The sequence below is a fragment of the Salmo salar genome, chromosome 05 (genome assembly GCF_965601325.2).
Source record: "Salmo salar chromosome 05, fSalSal1, whole genome shotgun sequence".
NCBI lineage: Eukaryota > Metazoa > Chordata > Actinopteri > Salmoniformes > Salmonidae > Salmo > Salmo salar.
The window spans coordinates 30,083,728-30,104,522 of NC_138295.1; the positions used below are offsets into that span (position 1 = coordinate 30,083,728).

Here is a 20,795-nt window from a genome sequence, read left to right on the forward strand (position 1 = left end):
AGAATTGAAACCGAGGCTACATCAGGAAGTTCAGCCCCCCTTTCATAGAGAAGCTGTGGAGTGAAACCAAAAGACCAAATGTGTAATGAATTAATTGAAAACTTTACTCAGATATTCTATGTCTTTAGCTTGCAGCTATGGAAAAAATGACAATTAGAGCTTTGTAGAAATTAGAAGCTGCTTGTGTAGGAATGTCGGGTGGATTTCTATTTACACCTGCAAACTGTGTCCCTAAACAATACATACTGTACAGTATATGCTATCTTAATTCGATGAGCAGGATAATCCTGCAGCAACAGGATAAATCAAGTCTGGCATTTTAAAGTAGAAATTACGTTCCATAAGTACACAATGTTGAGAGAATTTCATCCATCGTCTTTAATGCGTTGACATTTCCAGATGAACCATGATGCGGAGTCGTTAAAACACCTAAAATAACCTGCACAGCACATTAGTCATTCTACTCCCATATCCAATCTGATGAGTAAAAGCGTTTGGTAAACAGAGCAATCGTGGCAAGATTCCTGCTTTTGGCCCTGAAGTCATGTAACTGTAGCAAACACTGAGCATCGCATCCACACACTCATCCCTACATTTCTATAGGAACTTGAACTGGTACAGAGGCTCGACTGAAGTCTTCTTTTCATCTGTCTGCATGAATTACATTTAGTTTGACAGATCACAACATGGAAAACAAATAAAAAGAATTACAGTAACCTTGGATTCCCATGAGATATCACAGTGGAACATCTAATTAAATCGATATGACTCATCGGAGCAAGTTCTCAAATGATATGATATCAACCTTTTTAGATTGATATTGGATTAGACTAGCTGGTGATGACAGAGAGGACAGCCACATTATATCACATAACACACACTGGCTGATTGTGTTCCCTACCATTATATGGGGATGCGTTGTTATAAGAAGACATCTTTTATGCTTTTTGCTCATATAAACACAATTTAATGGTGATTTGTTAGACAAACTTAATAACAAAACAATTGAAATTGTTCTCTATGTCACCAATTTTGGTAATGTAGAAGTCTTCATACAGTACACATGAAAATGTACACTTCAATAGTTCATAATATATTAAAACTCTTGAGACAAAGAGTTTGAAGAATGAGTAAAGTGAATAACAAACATGACATAAACAAGATGGTGCATGTTAATAATCAGTAAAGGTAGGACCTCCCGAGTGGCGCAGTGGTCTCAGGCACTGCATCGCAGTGCTAGCTGTGCCACTAGAGATTCTGGGTTTGAGTCCAGGCTCTGTCGCAGCCAGCCGCGACCGGGAGGCCCATGGGGCGGCGCACAATTGGCCCAGCGTCGTTCGGGTTAGGGAGGGTTTAGCCGGCAGGGATATCCTTGTCTCATCGTGCACAAGCAACTCCTGTGTACACTGACACGGTCGCCAGGTGTACGGTGTTTCCTCCAACACATTGGTGCGGCTGGCTTCCGGGTTGGATGGGCATTGTGTCAAGAAGCAGTGCGGCTTGGTTGGGTTGTGTTTCGGAGGACGCATGGCTCTCGACCTTCGCCTGTCCTGAGTCCGTACGGGAGTTGCAGCGATGAGACAAGACTGTAACTACTACCAATTGGATACCACGAAATTGGGGGGATAAAAAAATAATAATCAGTAAAGATTTGATAAACACATTCATAGTTAGTACCCTGAGTATGCGCTGGCAGGAAAACCTCAGGGCCCTACAGTACATAACCATTAAAACACAAAGTTAATGATGAGCAGATTGGTAGAAAATGAACATATTTAACACAAACATATATAGATACATGATAACTTTATATAAAGGTAAACAAATGTATTAATAGAGTGTACATACTGGTCCAATTTTACTTTGAAGCACTTGTGGGTGTTTGGTCCACGATCAACCTGTAAAATATGGCTAAATTGATCTGAGGATTTAGAAGAAGGTAGCACCATTGTAGTCATCAAACAATGCATTGCATTGATTCCACTTCATACAAAGCAGGGGTTGGAACTGGTTCAGGGAACAAAGGCGGAAAATAACAAAACATTTAGAGGAACAGAAACAGAACCGGGAACGAAAGTAATCTATAATGTTACGGAAAATAACCATTATTATAATTTTTTCAGTCCTACAAAAAAACGTTCGCAACAGGCTGTAAAAAACGCCAGAAACAGGCCGTAAAATCACTAGCAACAGGCTGTAAAAAACACCAGCAACAGGCCGTAAAATAAAAAGCCAGAAACAGCGAGGGACACAGTCCCCCTCAAAAACTAGTAGAGACGCTACTGAGTGTTTGCCACCTCAGTTTATTTGAGACAGGTAATAAAGTTCTCTCTACAATCCAATATGTATTTCATATACAGTGTATTGTATTGGGGGCTACGTAGGGGGAGAGTAAAAAGCCAGCTACAGTCTGTACGACACAGTCCACCTCCAAAACTAACCATATTTGTTTAGTAGAGACCCTACCGAGAATTTTCCACCCCACTTTAGCTAAGACAGGTAGTCAAGTTTTTCTCTACAGTCCAATATGTGTATTGCACTGCTGTTAATGGAATGGGTGGAAGGGTCCAGCACCACTAAGTACAGTGCATTCAGACGATTTAATCAATCGACACTCAATAGACCATAATTACAAAGCAAAAACATGTTTAGATTTTCTTTTGCAAATGTATAAAAATAAACGACTGATCACATTTAAATAAGAATTCAGACCCTTTACTCAGTACTTTGTTGAAGCACCTTTGGCAGCGATTACAGCCTCAAGTCCTCTTGGGTATGACACTACAAGCTTGGCACACCTGTATTTGGGGAGTTTCTCCCATTCTTTGCAGATGCTCTCAAGCTCTGTCAGGTTGGATGGGGAGCGTTGCTGCACAGCTATTTTCAGGTCTCTCCAGAGATGTTCGATCGGGTTCAAGTCTGGGCTCTGGCTGGGCCACTCAAGGTCATTCAGAGACTTGTCCCAAAGCCACTCCTGCGTTGTCTTGGCTGTGTGATTAGGGTCGTTGTCCTGTTGGAAGGTGAATATTTGGCCCAGTCTGAGGTCCTGAGTGCTCTGGAGCAGGTTTTCATCAAGGATCTCTGTACTTTGCTCTGTTCACATTGCCCTCAATCCTGACTAGTCTCCCGGTCCCTGCCTCTGAAAAACTTCCCCACAGCATGATGCTACCACAACCATGCTTCACCGTAGGGATGGCGCCAGGCTTCCTCCAGACGTGATACTTAGCATTCAGGGCAAAGTGTTCAATCTTGGTTTCATCAGACCAGAGAATCTTGTTTCTCATGGTCTGAGAGTCTTTAGGTGCCTTATGGCAAACTCAAAGCGTGCTGTCATGTGCCTTTTACTGAGGAGTGCCTAGAATCTGGCCACTCTACCATAAAGGCCTGATTGGTGGAGTGCTGCAGAGATAGTTATCCTTCTGGAAGGTTCTCCCATCTCCACAGAAGAACTCTGGAGCTCTGTCAGAGTGACCATCAGGTACTTGGTCACCTCCCTGACCAAGGCCCTTCTCCCCCGAATGCTCAGTTTGGCCGGGAGGCCAGCTTTAGGAAGAGTCTTGGTGGTTCCAAACTTCTTCCATTTAAGAATGATGGAGGCCACTGTGTTTTTAGACCTTCAAAGCTGCAGAAATATTTGGTACCCTTCTCCAGATCTGTACCTCAACACAATACTGTCTCGGACCTCTACAGACAATTCCTTCGACCCATTTGTTCTGACATGAACTGTAAACTGTGGGACCTTACATAGACAGGTGTGTGACTTTCCAAATCATGTCCAATCAATTGATTTGACAACAGTAGGACTCCAATCAAGTTGTAGAAACATCTCAAGGATGATCAATGGAAACAGGATGCAACTGATCTCAATTTCGAGGCTCATTGCAAAGGGTCTGAATAATTATGAAAATAAAGGTTTCTGTTTTTTTATTTGCAAAAACATTCTAAAAACATTCTAAAAACTGTTTTCACTTTGTCATTATGGGTAGTGTGTGTAGATTGATGAGGAATAAATGTATTTAATCCATTTTAGAATAGGGCTGTAACGTAACAAAATGTGGAAAAAGTGAAGGGGTCTTAATGCTTTCCGAATGCACGGTATTAAACCATTTGCCCACACAAGACCACTTTTTTTTCCTTTTTTTTTTTTACAGACTATTGGGTAATGACATTAACATACTCATATACATGTTATTAAAATTGCATTTATTTTAAATGTACAGTATCAGTCGAAAGTTTGGACACCTACTCATTCAAGGTTGTATTTATTTTAGACATCAAAACTATGAAATAACACACATGGAATCATGTAGTAACCAAAAAAAGTGTTAAACAAATCCAAATATATTTTAGATTTTAGATTCCTCGAAGTAGCCACCCTTTGCCTTGATGACAGCTTTGCACACTTTTGGCATTCTCTCAACAAGCTTCACCTGCAATCCTTTTCCAATAGTCTTGAAGGAGTTTCCACATATGCTGAGCACTGGTTGGCTGCTTTTCCTTCACTCTGCGGTCCAACTCATCCCAAACCATCTCAATTGTGTTGAGGTCAGGTGATTGTGGAGGCCAGGTCATCTGATGTAGCACTCCATCACTCTCCTTGGTCAAATAGCCCTTACACAGCCTGGAGGTGTGTTGGGTCATTGTCCTGTTGATAAACAAATGATAGTCCCACTAAGCGCACACCAGATGGGATGGTGTATCGCTGCACCATCACACCTCCTCCTCCATGCTTCATGGTGGGAAGCAAACATGCAGAGGTCATCCGTTCACATACTCTGCGTCTCACAAAGACACGGCGGCTGGAACCAAAAATCTCACATTTGGACTCATCAGACCGAAGAACAGATTTCCACCGGTCTAATGTCCATTGCTCATGTTTCTTGGCCCAAGCAAGTCTCTTCTTCTTATTGGTGTCCTTTAGTAGTGGTTTCTTTGCAGCAAATCGACCATGAAGACCTGATTCACGCAGTCTCCTCAGATGTGTCTGTTACTTGAACTCTGTGAAGCATTTATTTGGGCTGCAATTTCTGAGGCTGGTAAATCTAATGAACATATCCTCTGCAGCAGCGGTAACTCTGGGTCTTCCTTTCCTGTGGCGGACCTCATGATAGCCAGTTTTATCATTGAGCTTAAATGATTTTTGCAACTGCACTTGAAGAAACTTTCAAAATTCTTGAAACGTTCCGGATTGACTGACCTTCATGTCTGAAAGTAATGATGGACTGATGTTTCTCTTTGCTTATTTGAGCTGTTCTTGCCATAATATGGACTTGGTCTTTTACCAAATAGGGCCATCTTCTGTATACCCCCCCCCCCCCCCCCCCCACCTTGTCACAACACAACTGATTGGCTCAAACGCATTAAGGTAAGAAATTCCACAAATTCACTTTTAACAAGGCACACCTGTTAATTGAAATGCATTCCAGGTGACTACCTCAAGAAGATGGTTGAGAGAATGCCAAGAGTGTGCAAAGCTGTCATCAATGCAAAGGGTGGCTACTTTGAAGAATATAAGAATATTTTGATTTGTTTAACACTTTTTGTTAGTTACTACATGATTCCATATGTTATATCTACAATGCAGAAAATAGTCAGAATAATGAAAAACACTGGAATGAGTAGGTTGTCCAAACTTTTGACTGTTACTGTACATTGTTTTCAACATAGCAGTATTTGAGCAAACTTTCATAATAAATCCTGTTATAAATAACAAAATAATTGACAGAAAATACATCAAATGATCTATGTATTTTTTTCATATGGTTGCAATGCTGTAAAACACTGCACTAGAGTGCTTAAAAAAATCAATATTCCCAAAGTTTAGCATGTCTTTGCAGGGCGACTTTTTACATAATTTGTTTTTAAAGAGTTTTGTTTTCAGCATAATGACTTGTTGCTAGCAGAATGGAATTTTGGTTCCAACCCCTGATTCAAAACAGTTAGTTCACCTATATGTTTTTCATGACAAAATAAGTTACAGAAGCTTATCAAGTTAGCATTCAGTTCTAGGTGCTCAATACGGGGCGGCAGGTAGCCTAGTGGTTAGAGCATTGGGCCAGTAACCGAAAGGTTGCTAGATCAAATCCCTGAGCTGACAAGGTAAAAATCTATCATTCTGAGTTTTGGTAACTCTTGCTAGTGATTGAGTAGCGTGTAAATGTGTGTGTGTGTAACGCATTGTCATGCTCTGGTACATAATAACGCCTTATCCAATACATGTATATCATAGACGAAAGGTTACAAAATAAACCGCACAGCAGATTATCATGCTGCAGTATTTCTTGTGGTCTTTCTTTTGCGCAGTTCAGTGCTGTTTTGTGTGAGGAAAATGGCACCTGCCTTCAACGTAGTATGTACATATATATGTATTTTTTTTATAATAATCAACTTGAAACATTATTACACAGTATGGTTTGTTTTGCTTATGTTGATATTTTCTTTAACAATAATAAGTTACATTGCAATACAACAAAAGCATTCAAAAAAAAGATTACTCTTTTTTTGCATTGGCTTGTATAGAAAAAGATAACTTCATACCATAATTGAGAAATCACTGGTTAATGAGAAATATTAAATTGTTAGCCCACAAAAAAGTTAACATAAGAAATATAAAAAAAATATTTAAAAAAAACGTTTTGACTTAAATCTCTCGATTCTGCAAATAAACATCTCAAGGTTCCTTTCGTAGACTTTTCAAATATGTAAACATCACTGGTCAATAAAACCATAAGATAAAATAAATGTATTGTTCACTGATTTACATAACCAAACACACAAGTCATGACTATAAATACATCTATATTTACAAAAGCAGTTCTTTCCAAAAGCACTGCAGAATGTGGTGTAGAAAAAACAGGACAGAGAGGGAGAAAAAGCAATCCAGGGCTTGTCTGTCTTGTACCAACAAAACAAGAGTTAGCAGATACTGGTCGTATTTGGTAAGTATTTTAGTTCCGTAATTTGGTTATATTACAATGCAGGAGGGAGAGACCTCTAGGTTGAGGGCACCATATCCTTTATATGCGGTTCTCTGTTTAGGTATGTGGCCCAGTAGACTAAATTAAAGCTGCTAAACAGGACTGGGAACATAATCCTTGAAATCCTATCGATTTTGCTCACACTATTGAAAGTCTTCTTTGGGTCCGTTTTGCCACCCACCTTGCCAACCGCCATGTTGGGGTCAGCGGCGCCGCCCTTGGCGATGGTGGACAACCCAGAGTCCTTGGTGATGTTGGGCGCATAGTTGGCCACTGCCACGGCGTACGCGTTGTTCTTCTTCATGGCGGAGGCCTTCTCTTTTTTCTGTGGAAGGAGCCAAAGTTAGTAGCTAGCAGTCGTCAGACGGACCTGTCACTTCCGGCCAGCATGTGTTCCTGACAGTCCTGGATGATGAATGCACCCAGGGGAGGGTCTGTGATAATAATGAATGGGATCTGGGATAGGATAGTGCATCAATCTAAATGCAGAGAAGTGGTAAAATGAAGGTTAGCCGGGCCTCCGATATGCTGTCAGGCACCACACTGTCAACACAAATTACTGTCACCGCTCACTCTGTCATTCATTCACTTGGCTATTTACAATTTACACATGTTTGCGAGGTGAGAATGAGTATTTTATATATTCCCTATTTCCTTAGTTACAGAGGTAATGCTGCTTTCCATTCTACCGTCCTAGCCACTGTCATTTCCAAGTGAATTCAGCGGTCATACTGTTGTTCGGTGGGAAATAGTTAGTGATTCTATGGGCAAAAGCCACAGTGCATTTTAATTTCCTTTTATTACTTTGAAGGAGCCCTGCAGTATCCACTATATTTAAATATACTACAGGTAACTGCCAAAATAAAGGAAACGCCAACATAAGGTGTCTTAATAAGGCATTGAGCCAACACGAGCCAGAACAGCTTCAATACACCTTGACATACAGTAGATTCTACAAGTATCTGGAACTCTATTGGAGGGATGCCACACCATTCTATCACGAGAAATTCCATAATTTGGTGTTTTGACTCAGGCGCTGCTCCAGAATCTCCCATAAGTGTTCAATTGGGTTGAGATCTGGTGACAGACGGCTATGGCATATGGTTTATATTGTTTTCATGCTCATCAAACCTTCCTGTGACCACTCGTGCCTTGTGGATGGGGGCATTGTCATCCTATGGGGCATAGCCCCAAAAAATTATGGCCTGCACAGCATTTTTATACATGACCCTAAGCATGATGGGATGTTTTTTGCTTCATTATGCTGAACAAAAATATCAACGCACCATGTCAAGTTTTGGGCCCATGTTTCATGAGCTGAAATAAGATGCCAGAAATGTTCCAAATGCACAAAAAGCTTATTTTTCACAATTTCTTTTACATAAGGAGCATTTCTCCTTTGCCAAGATAATCCATCCAACTGACATGTGTGGCATATCAAGAAGCTGACCATTACACCGGAGCATTTTATGCTGGGAACAATAAAAGACCACTCTAAAATGTCCAGTTTCACTTAACACAATGCCACAGATGTCTCAAGTTGAGTGAGCGTGCAATTGGCATGCTGACTGCAGGAATATCCACCAGAGCTGTTGCCAGATCATTTAATGTTAATTTCTCTACCATAAGCCGCCTCCAACATAGTTTTAGAGAATTTGGCAATATGTCCAACCGGCCTCACAACAAGGGCTGTTGAGGTGACTGTATTACCGCCACACGGGCGGTCACGAGTCATGAAGGCAGTCAAATTCCACATGAATATGAATGCCTTCATGACTCGTGACCGCCTATATCTTCACGTAATTAGGTTTCTCCAAGCTCTGATGCTGCTGATGGTCATTAGTAGCCTACCAAACTTGATAACTGCCTGGCACTCAGCACTCAAGAATAGTCTGATGGGTGATATTAGCCTATCACTTGGGAATTATATATTATCACTTGTGAATGATGCCCAGCATAAGAAAATATATATATTTTTTAAACATTCTAATCATAGATGTACACCTTATGTAGCCTAGCCCATAGGCCTATATGTTTTAATAAGGTTTGTATCACAACTAAAGTTACAACTCAAAGCTTAGTATATAGGAATACCTATTTCTTTGTTAACCGCTCAACACAGAATAGCAGCATGTGCGCACTACCTCAAATCGTTTGGAGAAAATATCCTTTCTATTTTATTCAGCTTTGTTCAATTGTATTCTTCATACTATAAAATAATGCCATGGAATTCTAAGCAAATCTTGTCTGCTTAATGAACTAGTGTAGCCCACAGCCATTTGGCGTAGCCAGATCAGGACCTAACATAAGGCCAACTCAGAGTATGCTATTCTGTTCTTCTGAAATAGACTACATTTTCTTCATATCATGCTTCTTTAGACATGTCTAAAATAAATAAGGGATTTATTGTGAAGGTGTAGGCTATATTACATGGATTTATTATACTTTTTAAAATGTAGATGTTCCAAAGGTCAGCATCAGTGGCTTGTTGGCACTGTGGAAGCCAGGAGATGCTAAATGTGTTTATGTTAATTAACGGTCAATTACCGTAGAGCCGACAGTTATTTGCTTGTCAATCACAGGCTGACTAAATTCCGTGACCTCCAGAGCCCTACTCACAACTGCAGACCATATGTAACCACGCCAGCCTAGGACCTCCACATCCAGCTGCTTCTCCCCTGGAAACGTCTTAGACCAGCCTCCAGACAGCTGATGAAACTGTGAGTTTGCACAACCAAAGAATTTCTGCAAACTGTCAGTAACCTTCTCAGGGAAACTCATCCGTGTGCTCGTCGACCTCACCAGGGTCTTGAACTGACTGCAGTTCGACATCGTAACCGACTTCAGTAGGCAAATGCTCACCTTTGATGGCCACTGGCACGCTGGAGAAGTGTGCTCTTCATGGATGAATCCCGGTTTCAACTGTACCGTGCAGATGGCAGATAGTGTGTATGGCGTTGAGTGGTTTGCTGATGTCAACGTTGTGAACAGTGTCCATGGTGGCAGTGGTGGTATGGTATGGGCAGGCATAAGCTATGGACAACAAACAAAATTGCATTTTATCAATAGCAATTTGAATGCACAGAGATACGTGACGAGATCCTGAGGCCAATTGTCGTGCCATTCATCTGCCGCCATCACCTCATGTTTTAGCATGATAATGCACGGCCCCATGTCAAAAGGATCTGTACACAATTCCTGGAAGCTGAAAATGTCCCAGTTCTTCCATGGCCTGCATACTCACCAGACATGTCACCCATTGAGCATGTCTGGGACGCTCTGGATCAACGTGTACGACAGTGTGTTCCAGTTCCCGCCAATATCCAGCTACTTCGCACAGAAATTGAAGAGGAGTGGGACAACATTCCACAGGCCACAATCAACAGTCTGATAAACTCTATGCGAAGGAGATGTGTCGTGCTGCATGAGGCAAATTAGGCAAACCAGATATTGACGCCCCTAACTTGTTTTTGTTTTATGCATCTGTTGGTCACATATACCTATCTGTATTCCCAGTCATGTGAAATTCATAACATTTATTACAATTGACTTATTTCCTTATATGAACTGTAACTCAGTTTTGTAACTAATTGATGCATGTTGCATTTTTATACACTGCTCAAAAAAATAAAGGGAACACATAAACAACACAATGTAACTCCAAGTCAATCACACTTCTGTGAAATCAAACTGTCCACTTAAGAAGCAACACTGATTGACAATAAATATCACATGCTGTTGTGCAAATGGAATAGACAACAGGTGGAAATTATAGGCAATTAGCAAGACACCCCCAATAAAGGAGTGGTTCGGCAGGTGGGGACCACAGACCACTTCTCAGTGCCTATGCTTCCTGGCTGATGTTTTGGTCACTTTTGAATGCTGGCGGTGCTTTCACTCTAGTGGTAGCATGAGACGGAGTCTACAACCCACACAAGGGGCTCAGGTAGTGCAGCTCATCCAGGATGACACATCAATGCGAGCTGTGGCAAGAAGGTTTGCTGTGTCTGTCAGCGTAGTGTCCAGAGCATGGAGGCACTACCAGGAGACAGGCCAGTACATCAGGAGACATGGAGGAGGCCGTAGGAGGGCAACAACCCAGCAGCAGGACCGCTACCTCCGCCTTTGTGCAAGGAGGAGCAGGAGAAGCACTGCCAGAGCCCTGCAAAATGACCTCCAGCAGGCCACAAATGTGCATGTCTGCTCAAACGGTCAGAAACAGACTCCATGAGGGTTGTATGAGGGCCCGACGTCCACAGGTGGGGGTTGTGCTTACAGCCCAACACCGTGCAGGACGTTTAGCATTTGCCAGAGAACACCAAGATTGGCAAATTCGCCACTGGCGCCCTGTGCTCTTCACAGATGAAAGCAAGTTCACACTGAGCACGTGACAGACGTGACAGAGTCTGGAGACGCCGTGGAGAACGTTCTGCTGCCTGCAACATCCTCCAGCATGACCGGTTTGGCGGTGGGTCAGTCATGGTGTGGGGTGACATTTCTTTGGGGGGCCGCACAGCCCTCCATGTGCTCGCCAGAGGTAGCCTGACTGCCATTAGGTACCGAGATGAGATCCTCAGACCCCTTGTGAGACCATATGCTGGTGCGGTTGGCCCTGGGTTCCTCCTAATGCAAGACAATGCTAGACCTCATGTGGCTGGAGTGTGTCAGCAGTTCCTGTAAGAGGAAGGCATTGATGCTATGGACTGGCCCGCCCGTTCCCCAGACCTGAATCCAATTGAGCACATCTGGGACATCATGTCTCGCTCCATCCACCAACGCCACGTTGCACCACAGACTGTCCAGGAGTTGGCGGATGCTTTAGTCCAGGTCTAGGAGGAGATCCCTCAGGAGACCATCCGCCACCTCATCAGGAGCATGCCCAGGCGTTGTAGGGAGGTCATAGAGGCACGTGGAGGCCACACACACTACTTAGCCTCATTTTGACTTGTTTTAAGGACATTACATCAAAGTTGGATCAGCCTGTAGTGTGGTTTTCCACTTTAATTTTGAGTGTGACTCCAAATCCAGACCTCCATGGGTTGATAAATTGGATTTCCATTGATTATTTTTGTGTGATTTTGTTGTCAGCACATTCAACTATGTAAATAAAAAAGTATTTAATAAGATTATTTCTTTCATTCAGATCTAGGATGTGTTGTTTAAGTGTTCCCTTTATTTTTTTGAGCAGTATATTTTTGTTCAGTGAAGTTCAGAAACCACACCTGTGTGGAAGCACCTGCTTTCAATATTGTTTGTATCCCTGGCAGTTACATGTATATGCTTTTTTGAAAATGAATAAATACATTCTGAAGGATGGGTTGAAACCTTTCCACCTCAGCTTTTATGTTTTTTTGTTGTTGTCACTAACTGATTAACAAGGTGCAAAGTGTCTTTTCCCCATCAAAGTCTTATTCACTTCAAACGTATCTCCCGACACAGAAAGAGCCCTTATCACTCTATGGCTCTTTCACCGTTTCCCTCTCCTTTTAGTTATTTTCTTTCATCTCAACTCAGTTATCCTGGCTTTGCTTCATGGGGTCGCCATCCCTGAATATTAACCCATTTATCCTGGCTATGCTTCATGGGGTACCAATTTACTCTCCCCTCTCTGAACATTTAAGTAAAATATGTGCAAACTAGATGGGATGGCGTATCGCTGCAGAATGCTGTGGTAGCCATGCTGGTTAAGTGTGCCTTGAATTCTAAATAAATCACAGACAGTGTCATCTGCAAGGCAACCCCACACCATCACACCTCCTCCTCCATGCTTCATGGTGGGAACCACACATGCAGAGATCGTCCGTTCACCTACTCTGCGTCTCACAAAGACACGGCGGTTGGAATAAAAAATCTCAAATTTGGACTCATCAGAACCAAAGGACAGATTTCCACCAGTCTAATGTCCATTGCTTGTGTTTCTTGGCCCAAGCAAGTCTCTTCTTATTGGTGTCCTTTAGTAGTGGTTTCTTTTCAGCAATTCGACCATGAAGGCCTGATTCACGCAGTCTCCTCTGAAGAGCTGATGTTGAGATGTGTCTGTTACTTGAACTCTGTGAAGCATTTATTTGGGATGCAATTTCTGAGGCTGGTAACTCTAATGAACGTATCCTCTGCAGGAGAGGTAACTCTGGGGCTTCCTTTCCTGTGGCGGTCCTCATGAGAGCCAGGTTCATCATAGCGCTTTATGATTTTTGTGACTGCACTTCAAGAAACGTTCAAAGTTCTTGAAATGTTCCGGATTGACTGACCTTCATGTCTTAAAGTAATGATGGACTTTCGTTTCTCTTGCTTATTTGAGCTGTTCTTGCCTTAATATGGACTTGGTCTTTTACCAAATAGGGCTATCTTCTGTATACCCCCCCCTACCTTGTCACAACACAACTGATTGGCTCAAACGCATTAAGAAGGGAAGAAATTCCACAAATTCACTTTTAACAAGGCACACCTGCTAATTGAAATGCATTCCAGGTGACTACCTCATGCCAGCAGCCTACCACCCTGCATCCCACTACTGGCTTGCTTCTGAAGCCAAGCAGGGTTGGTCCTGGTCAGTCCCTGGATGGGAGACCAGATGCAGCTGGAAGTGGTGTTGGAGGGCCAGTAGGAGGCACTCTTTCCTCTGGTCTAAAATATATCCCAATGCCCCACTGCCGTGTAGGGTGCTGTCTTTCGGCTGGGACGTTAAATGGGTGTCCTGACTCTCTGAGGTCATTAAAGATCCCATGGCACTTATTGTAAGAGTAGGGGTGTAAACCCTGGTGTCCTGGCTAAATTCCCAAGCTGTCCCTCATATCATCATGGTCACCTAATCATCCCCAGCTTACAATTGGCTCATTCATCCCCCTCCTCTCCCCTGTAACTATTCCCCAGGTTGTTGCTGTAAATGAGCATGTGTTCTCAGTCAACTTACCTGGTAATAAAAGCTGGTTGAGAGAATGCCAAGAGTGTGCAAAGCTGTCATCAAGGCAAAGGATGGCTACTTTGAAGAATCTCAAATGTAAAATATACTGCTCAAAAAAATAAAGGGAACACTTAAACAACACAATGTAACTCCAAGTCAATCACACTTCTGTGAAATCAAACTGTCCACTTAGGAAGCAACACTGATTGACAATAAATTTCACATGCTGTTGTGCAAATGGAATAGACAACATGTGGAAATTATAGGCAATTAGCAAGACACCCCCAATAAAGGAGTGGTTCTGCAGGTAGTAACCACAGACCACTTCTCAGTTCCTATGCTTCCTGGCTGATGTTTTGGTCACTTTTGAATGCTGGCGGTGCTTTCACTCTAGTGGTAGCATGAGACGGAGTCTACAACCCACACAAGTGGCTCAGGTAGTGCAGCTCATCCAGGATGGCACATCAATGCGAACTGTGGCAAGAAGGTTTGCTGTGTCTGTCAGCGTAGTGTCCAGAGCATGGAGGCGCTACCAGGAGACAGGCCAGTACATAAGGAGACATGGAGGAGGCCGTAGGAGGGCAACAACCCAGCAGCAGGACCGCTACCTCCGCCTTTGTGCAAGGAGGAGCACTGCCAGAGCCCTGCAAAATGACCTCCAGCAGGCCACAAATATGCATGTGTCTGCTCAAACGGTCAGAAACAGACTCCATGAGGCTGGTATGAGGGCCCGACGTCCACAGGTGGGGGTTGTGCTTACAGCCCAACACCGTGCAGGACGTTTGGCATTTGCCAGAGAACACCAAGATTGGCAAATTCGCCACTGGCGCCCTGTGCTCTTCACAGATGAAAGCAGGTTCACACTGAGCACATGTGACAGTCTGGAGACGCCGTGGAGAACGTTCTGCTGCCTGCAACATCCTCCAGCATGACCGGTTTGGCGGTGGGTCAGTCATGGTGTGGGGTGGCATTTCTTTGTGGGGCCGCACAGCCCTCCACGTGCTCGCCAGAGGTAGCCTGACTGCCATTAGGTACCGAGATGAGATCCTCAGACCCCTTGTGAGACCATATGCTGGTGCGGTTGGCCCTGGGTTCCTCCTAATGCAAGACAATGCTAGACCTCATGTGGCTGGAGTGTGTCAGCAGTTCCTGCAAGAGGAAGACATTGATGCTATGGACTGGCCCGCCCGTTCCCCAGACCTGAATCCAATTGAGCACATCTGGGACATCATGTCTCGCTCCATCCACCAACGCCACGTTGCACCACAGACTGTCCAGGAGTTGGCGGATGCTTTAGTCCAGGTCTGGGAGGAGATCCCTCAGGAGACCATCCGCCACCTCATCAGGAGCATGTCCAGGCGTTGTAGGGAGGTCATACAGGCACGTGGAGGCCACACACACTACTGAGCCTCATTTTGACTTGCTTTAAGGACATTACATCAAAGTTGGATCAGCCTGTAGTGTGGTTTTCCACTTTAATTTTGAGTGTGACTCCAAATCCAGACCTCCATGGGTTGATAAATTGGATTTCCATTGATTATTTTTGTGTGATTTTGTTGTCAGCACATTCAACTATGTAAAGATAAAAGTATTTAATAAGATTATTTCATTCATTCAGATCTAGGATGTGTTATTTTAGTGTTCCCTTTATTTTTTTGAGCAGTGTATATTTTGATTTAACACTTTTTTTGTTTTCTACATGATTCCATGTGTGTTATTTCATAGTTTTGATGTCTTCACTATTATTTTACAATGTAGAACATAGTACAAATAAAGAAATACCCTTGAATGAGGTGTGTCCAAACTTTTGACTGTTACTGCAAGTATTCACACCACTGATTCAATACTTTGTAGAAGAACCTTTGGCAGTGATCAGCCTTCCCTGTAGCTCAGTTGGTAGAGCATGGTGTTTGCAACACCAGGGTTGTGGGTTCGATTCCCACGGGGGGCCAGCACAGAAAAAAAAAAATGTATGAAATGTATGCATTTACTACTGTAAGTCGCTCTGGATAAGAGCGTCTGCTAAATGACTAAAATGTAAATGTAAATTACAGCTGTCAGTCTTCCTGGGTAAGTCTGTAAGAGCTCTCCACACCTGGATTTGGCAACATCTGCCGTTTATTCTTTTCAAAATTCTTCAAGCTCTGTCAAATTGGTTGTTGATCATCGCTAGACAACCATTTACAGGTTTTGCCATAGATTTTCAATTAGATTTAAGTCAAACTGTAACTCAACCACTCAGGAAAATTCACTGTCTTCTTGGTAAGCAACTCCAGTGTAGATTTGGCCTTGTGTTTTAGGTTATTGTCCTGCAGAAAAGTGAATTAATCACCCAGTGTCTGGTGGAAAGCAGACTGAACAAGGTTTTCCCCTTGAATGTTGCCTGTGCTTAGCTCAATTCCATTTCTTCTTTTATCCTGAAAAAACTCCCCAGTCCTTAACGATTAGAAGCATACTCATAACTAATGATGCAGCCACCACTGTGCTTGAAAATATGGAGAGTGGTACTCAGTCGTGTGTTGTATTGGATTTTCCCCTAATATAACACTTTGTATTAAGGACAAAAAGTGAATTGCTATGGCAATTTTTTCCCCCTCAGTATTACCTCAGCGCCTTGTTGAAAACAGGATGCATGTTTTAGAATCTAATTTTTATTCTGTACAGGCTTCCTTCTTTTCACTCTGTCAATTAGTTAAGTTTTGTAGAGTAACTACAGTGTTATTGATCCATACTCAGTTTTCTCCTATCACAGCCACCAAACTCTGTAACTGTCTTAAAGTCACCACTGACCTCATGGTGAAATCCCTGAGAGGTTTCCATCCACTCCGGCAACAGAGTTAGGAAGGACACCTGTATCTTTGTAGTGACTGGGTGTATTGAAACACCATCCAAAGTATAATTAACAACTTCACTGTGCTCAAAGGGATATTCTTATTTTTTACCAATAGGTTCACTATTTGACTGAGGGACCTGACAGATGATGGTGTGGGATAGAGATGAGGTAGCCATTCAAAAATCATGTTAAACACTATTATTGCACACAGAGTCCATGCAACTTATGTGACTTGTTAAGCACATTTTTTACTTTCACTCGTGATCTTATTTAGGTTTGCCATAACAAAGGGGTTGAATACATATTGACTTTTCAAAAAAAAAATATATATAATTCCACTTTGACATTATGGGATATGGTGTGTAGGCCAGTGTAACACAACAACTTGGAAAAAGTCACGGGATGTAAATACATTCTGAAGGCATTGTATGTATACATTCATACGTATGCAGATGGTCTTCCAGGTACAGCATTGCCTGTGGCTGTCGAACAGGAAATGACCTGAATGCTGATGCAAACACAACACATGCAAAGGACCTCGGGTTTAAAATCATATGGAAATGGTTGGCCACCTTCAAAACAAACAGATCACCATATACTATCTCTGAAAATGCTGCCTTTTAGGCCATCGGAGGGGGTTATGCTTCCATTACCTTGTCATTCACAATGCTCTTCCCATCCCAGGCCCAGCTGCGCTTTGTGAAGTAGTTGACGGTGGCAAACTCAATAAGGGCAGAGAAGACAAAGGCGTAGCAGACAGCGATGAACCAGTCCATGGCCGTGGCGTAGGCCACCTTAGGGAGGGAGTTACGAGCACTTATACTCAGGGTGGTCATTGTCAGGACAGTGGTTACACCTGGGGGAACAGCAAACAGTTTCAGCTTGGTCAGTTTCCTTTGATTATCATTCAATTATTTAAGTACCTTATCAACAGATACCATGTACAGCCAAATAATTACATTCGGGTTAGCAAAGTAGTGTAGGTGTATAGTAATGACACAACATAAAGTGAAATGTTACTGTTTTATGTCATTTAGGAGAATGCATAACTGAACATGTACCAACATATGCTTTACTGTAACATAAAAGCAAGATGACATTTAGGATGCTCCAGTGTTACAGGAAAAGCCTGGGGCACAACTTGAAGTTATAAGGAGATATCTAGGCAAATCTTTTTATTTCCCATCTATTCAATGGAAGATGGGATTAAAAGGACAGGCTACAACACCAAGAGCCAACAGGTAGGCTGCGATTTAATAATCTGAATGGTGTTGTTGTTATTTACTGTAGGATTTGGAAGGGGAGAAAGTGGACAGTTAAAGTTATGTAGACTCAATTAGCCTAGCTAATGTTAAATAGCTTTTCTTGGTTTGATCAGCGGGGAACCATCAGGTCCTTGAAGGCCTAAGGATTTATAAAAATGTATAAATAAAATATAAAAAACATTTTAATTTCCATTTCATATTTACAATAATTGTAATAATTTTCTGATTTAATTTCTTCAGTTTGTGTTAGAAAGAGAAGGGTTAATACTGAATAGAAACAATTATCCAATCAGGATATTCTTTAGTGGTATCTGGGTAGAAACATTGAGCCCGCTCAGCCAGCCATTGGCTAGGTCTTCAGAAGCTGGACAGCTTTACTATTGTATTAAAGCATAATTTTGGAGTGATAGTGGAATGAACATAGGGCTGTGGCGGTCACAAAATTTAATCAGCCGGTGATTGTCAAGCAAATAACGGTCGGTCTCACGGTAATTGACCGTTCGTTAATTAACAAACACATTTAGCATCACCTGGCTTCCACACATGTTCAAAAGTCTAACAAATCCATGTAATATCAAATTCAAATCAAATTGTATTGGTCACATACACTACCTACTCATTCAAGGGTTTTCCTTTATTTTTACTATTTTCTTCATTGTAGAATAATATTGAAGACATCAAAACTATGAAACAACACATGTGGAATCATGTAGTAACCAAAAAAGTGTTAAACGAATCCAAATATATTTTATATTTGAGATTCTTCAAATAGCCACCCTTTGCCTTGATGACAGCTTTGCACACTCTTGGCATTCTCTCAACCAGCTTCACCTGGAATGCTTTTCCAATAGTCTTGAAGGAGTTCCCACACATGCTGAGCACTTGTTGATTGCTTTTCCTTCATTCTGCAGTCCAACTCATCTCAATTTGGTTGAGGTCGGGGGATTGTGGAGGCCAGGTCATCTGATGCAGCACTCTATCACTCTCCTTCTTGGTAAAATAGCCCTTACACAGCCTGGAGGTGTGTGGGTCATTGTCCTGTTGAAAAACAAGTGATAGTCCCACTATGCACAATCCAGATGTGATGGCGTATCGCTGCAGAATGCTGTGGTATACATGCTGGTTAAGTGTGCCTTGATTTCTAAATAAATCACAGACTGGTCACCAGCAAAGCACCCCCACACCATCACACCATCACTCCTTGCTTTACGGTGGGAAATACACTTGCGGAGATCATCCGTTCACCCACATCACGTCTCACAACGACACGGCGGCTGGAACAAAAATCGCACATTTGGACATCAAGACCAAAGGACAAATTTCCACCACTCTAATGTCCATTGCTCATGTTTCTTGGCTCAAGCAAGTCTCTTTTTCCTGTTGGTGTCCTTTAGTAGTGGTTTCTTTGCAGCAATTAGACCACGAAGGCCTGATTCACGCAGTCTCCTCTGAACAGTTGATGTTGAGATGTCTGTTACTGAACTCTGAAGCATTTATTTGGCCTGCAATTTCTGAGGCTGGTAACTCTAAACTTATCCTCTGCATCAGAGGTAACTCTGGGTCTTCCATTCCTGTGGCGGTCCTCATGAGAGCCAGTTTCATCATAGCACTTCATGGTTTTTGCAACTGTACTTTAAGAAACTTTCAAAGTTCTTGAAATTTTCCGTTTTGACTGACCTTCATGTTTTAAAGTAATGATGGACTGTCGTTTGTCTTTGCTTATTTGAGCTGTTCTTGCCATAATATGGACTTGGTCTCTTACCAAATAGGGCTATCTTCTGTATATCACCCCTACCTTGTCACAACACAACTGATTGTCTCAAATGCATTAAGGAAAGAAATTCCACAACTTCACTTGTAAGGCACACCTGTTAATTGAAATGCATTCCAGTGGACTACCTCATGAAGCTGGTTGAGAGAATGCCAAGAGTGTGCGAAGCTGTCGTCAAGGCAAAGGGTGGATATTTAAAGAATCTCAAATGTATTTTGATTTGTTTAACACTTTTTGGTTACTACTGTACATGATTCCACATGTGTTATTTCATAGTTTTGATGTCTTCACTATTATTCTACAATGTAGAAAATAGTAAAATAAAGAAAAACCTTTGAATGAGTAGGTGTTCTAAAACTTTTGTTCGGTAGTGTATGTCAGTTAGGCTCCACACCCCTTGTAAATCAGATTCGTGTGATTCATTTTAAGATGTTATTTGGCCACTTAAGTTGTGATACAAACCTTATCAAAACCTATAGGCCTATGGGCTAGGCTACATGAGGTGTGCAACTATGATTCGAAAAAGTTGCAAAGTGATAGGCTAATATTGTCACCCATCAGACTATTCTTGATTTAATCCCGTCTTTACATATTCTAAATAATATATGTGTCAAATTTGATTTGATTTAGATTGGACCATTATCATGCTCCTGTCTCAAAACAGGGGCAATGGGGAAGAATACATGTAATCTATGCACTTAAATAACTAATTGAGGACACTTTTCCCCGTGGTTTATTTTCATGCCAGCCAGGTAGGCTATTACTCCTGTTTTAAAGATAAACAATGCGCTTAATATTAGTAAAGTTCAGAAATAAATATAGTAGGCCTAGCCTATAGAAAGCTGATGGATCCTCCTCTTTTTAGTAGAGGCCATCACTGTTTTCTCAAGCAATTGCATAGCCTATAGAAATGTTGCGCAACATGAGCACATGGGCTCTCATGAAGTGTTTGATTAGATTTTCGAATACATTTGCATTGATGTCAGAGTGATTAGAGGGAAAATAGAGTGCTGGGTACCAGGCAGTTAGCAAGTTTGGTAGGCTACTA

General features: G+C 42.1%; 1 protein-coding gene across 2 annotated transcripts in view; it reads right to left on the reverse strand.

Annotated features, from left to right (window-relative positions):
* Positions 1-2,283: 2,283 nt before the first annotated feature.
* LOC106604576 (gamma-aminobutyric acid receptor subunit alpha-2) overlaps positions 2,284-20,795 on the reverse strand; it is a 60,056-nt gene continuing 41,544 nt past the window's right edge. For both annotated transcript variants that reach the window (XM_014199347.3, XM_014199351.3), the window contains 2 exons: positions 17,365-17,567; positions 2,284-7,302 (listed from right to left, as the gene is read on the reverse strand). In XM_014199347.3, coding sequence (XP_014054822.1) covers positions 6,994-7,302; positions 17,365-17,567 — 512 coding nt within the window. In that variant the 3' untranslated portion in view covers positions 2,284-6,993. The remainder of the gene's footprint in view (positions 7,303-17,364; positions 17,568-20,795) is intronic.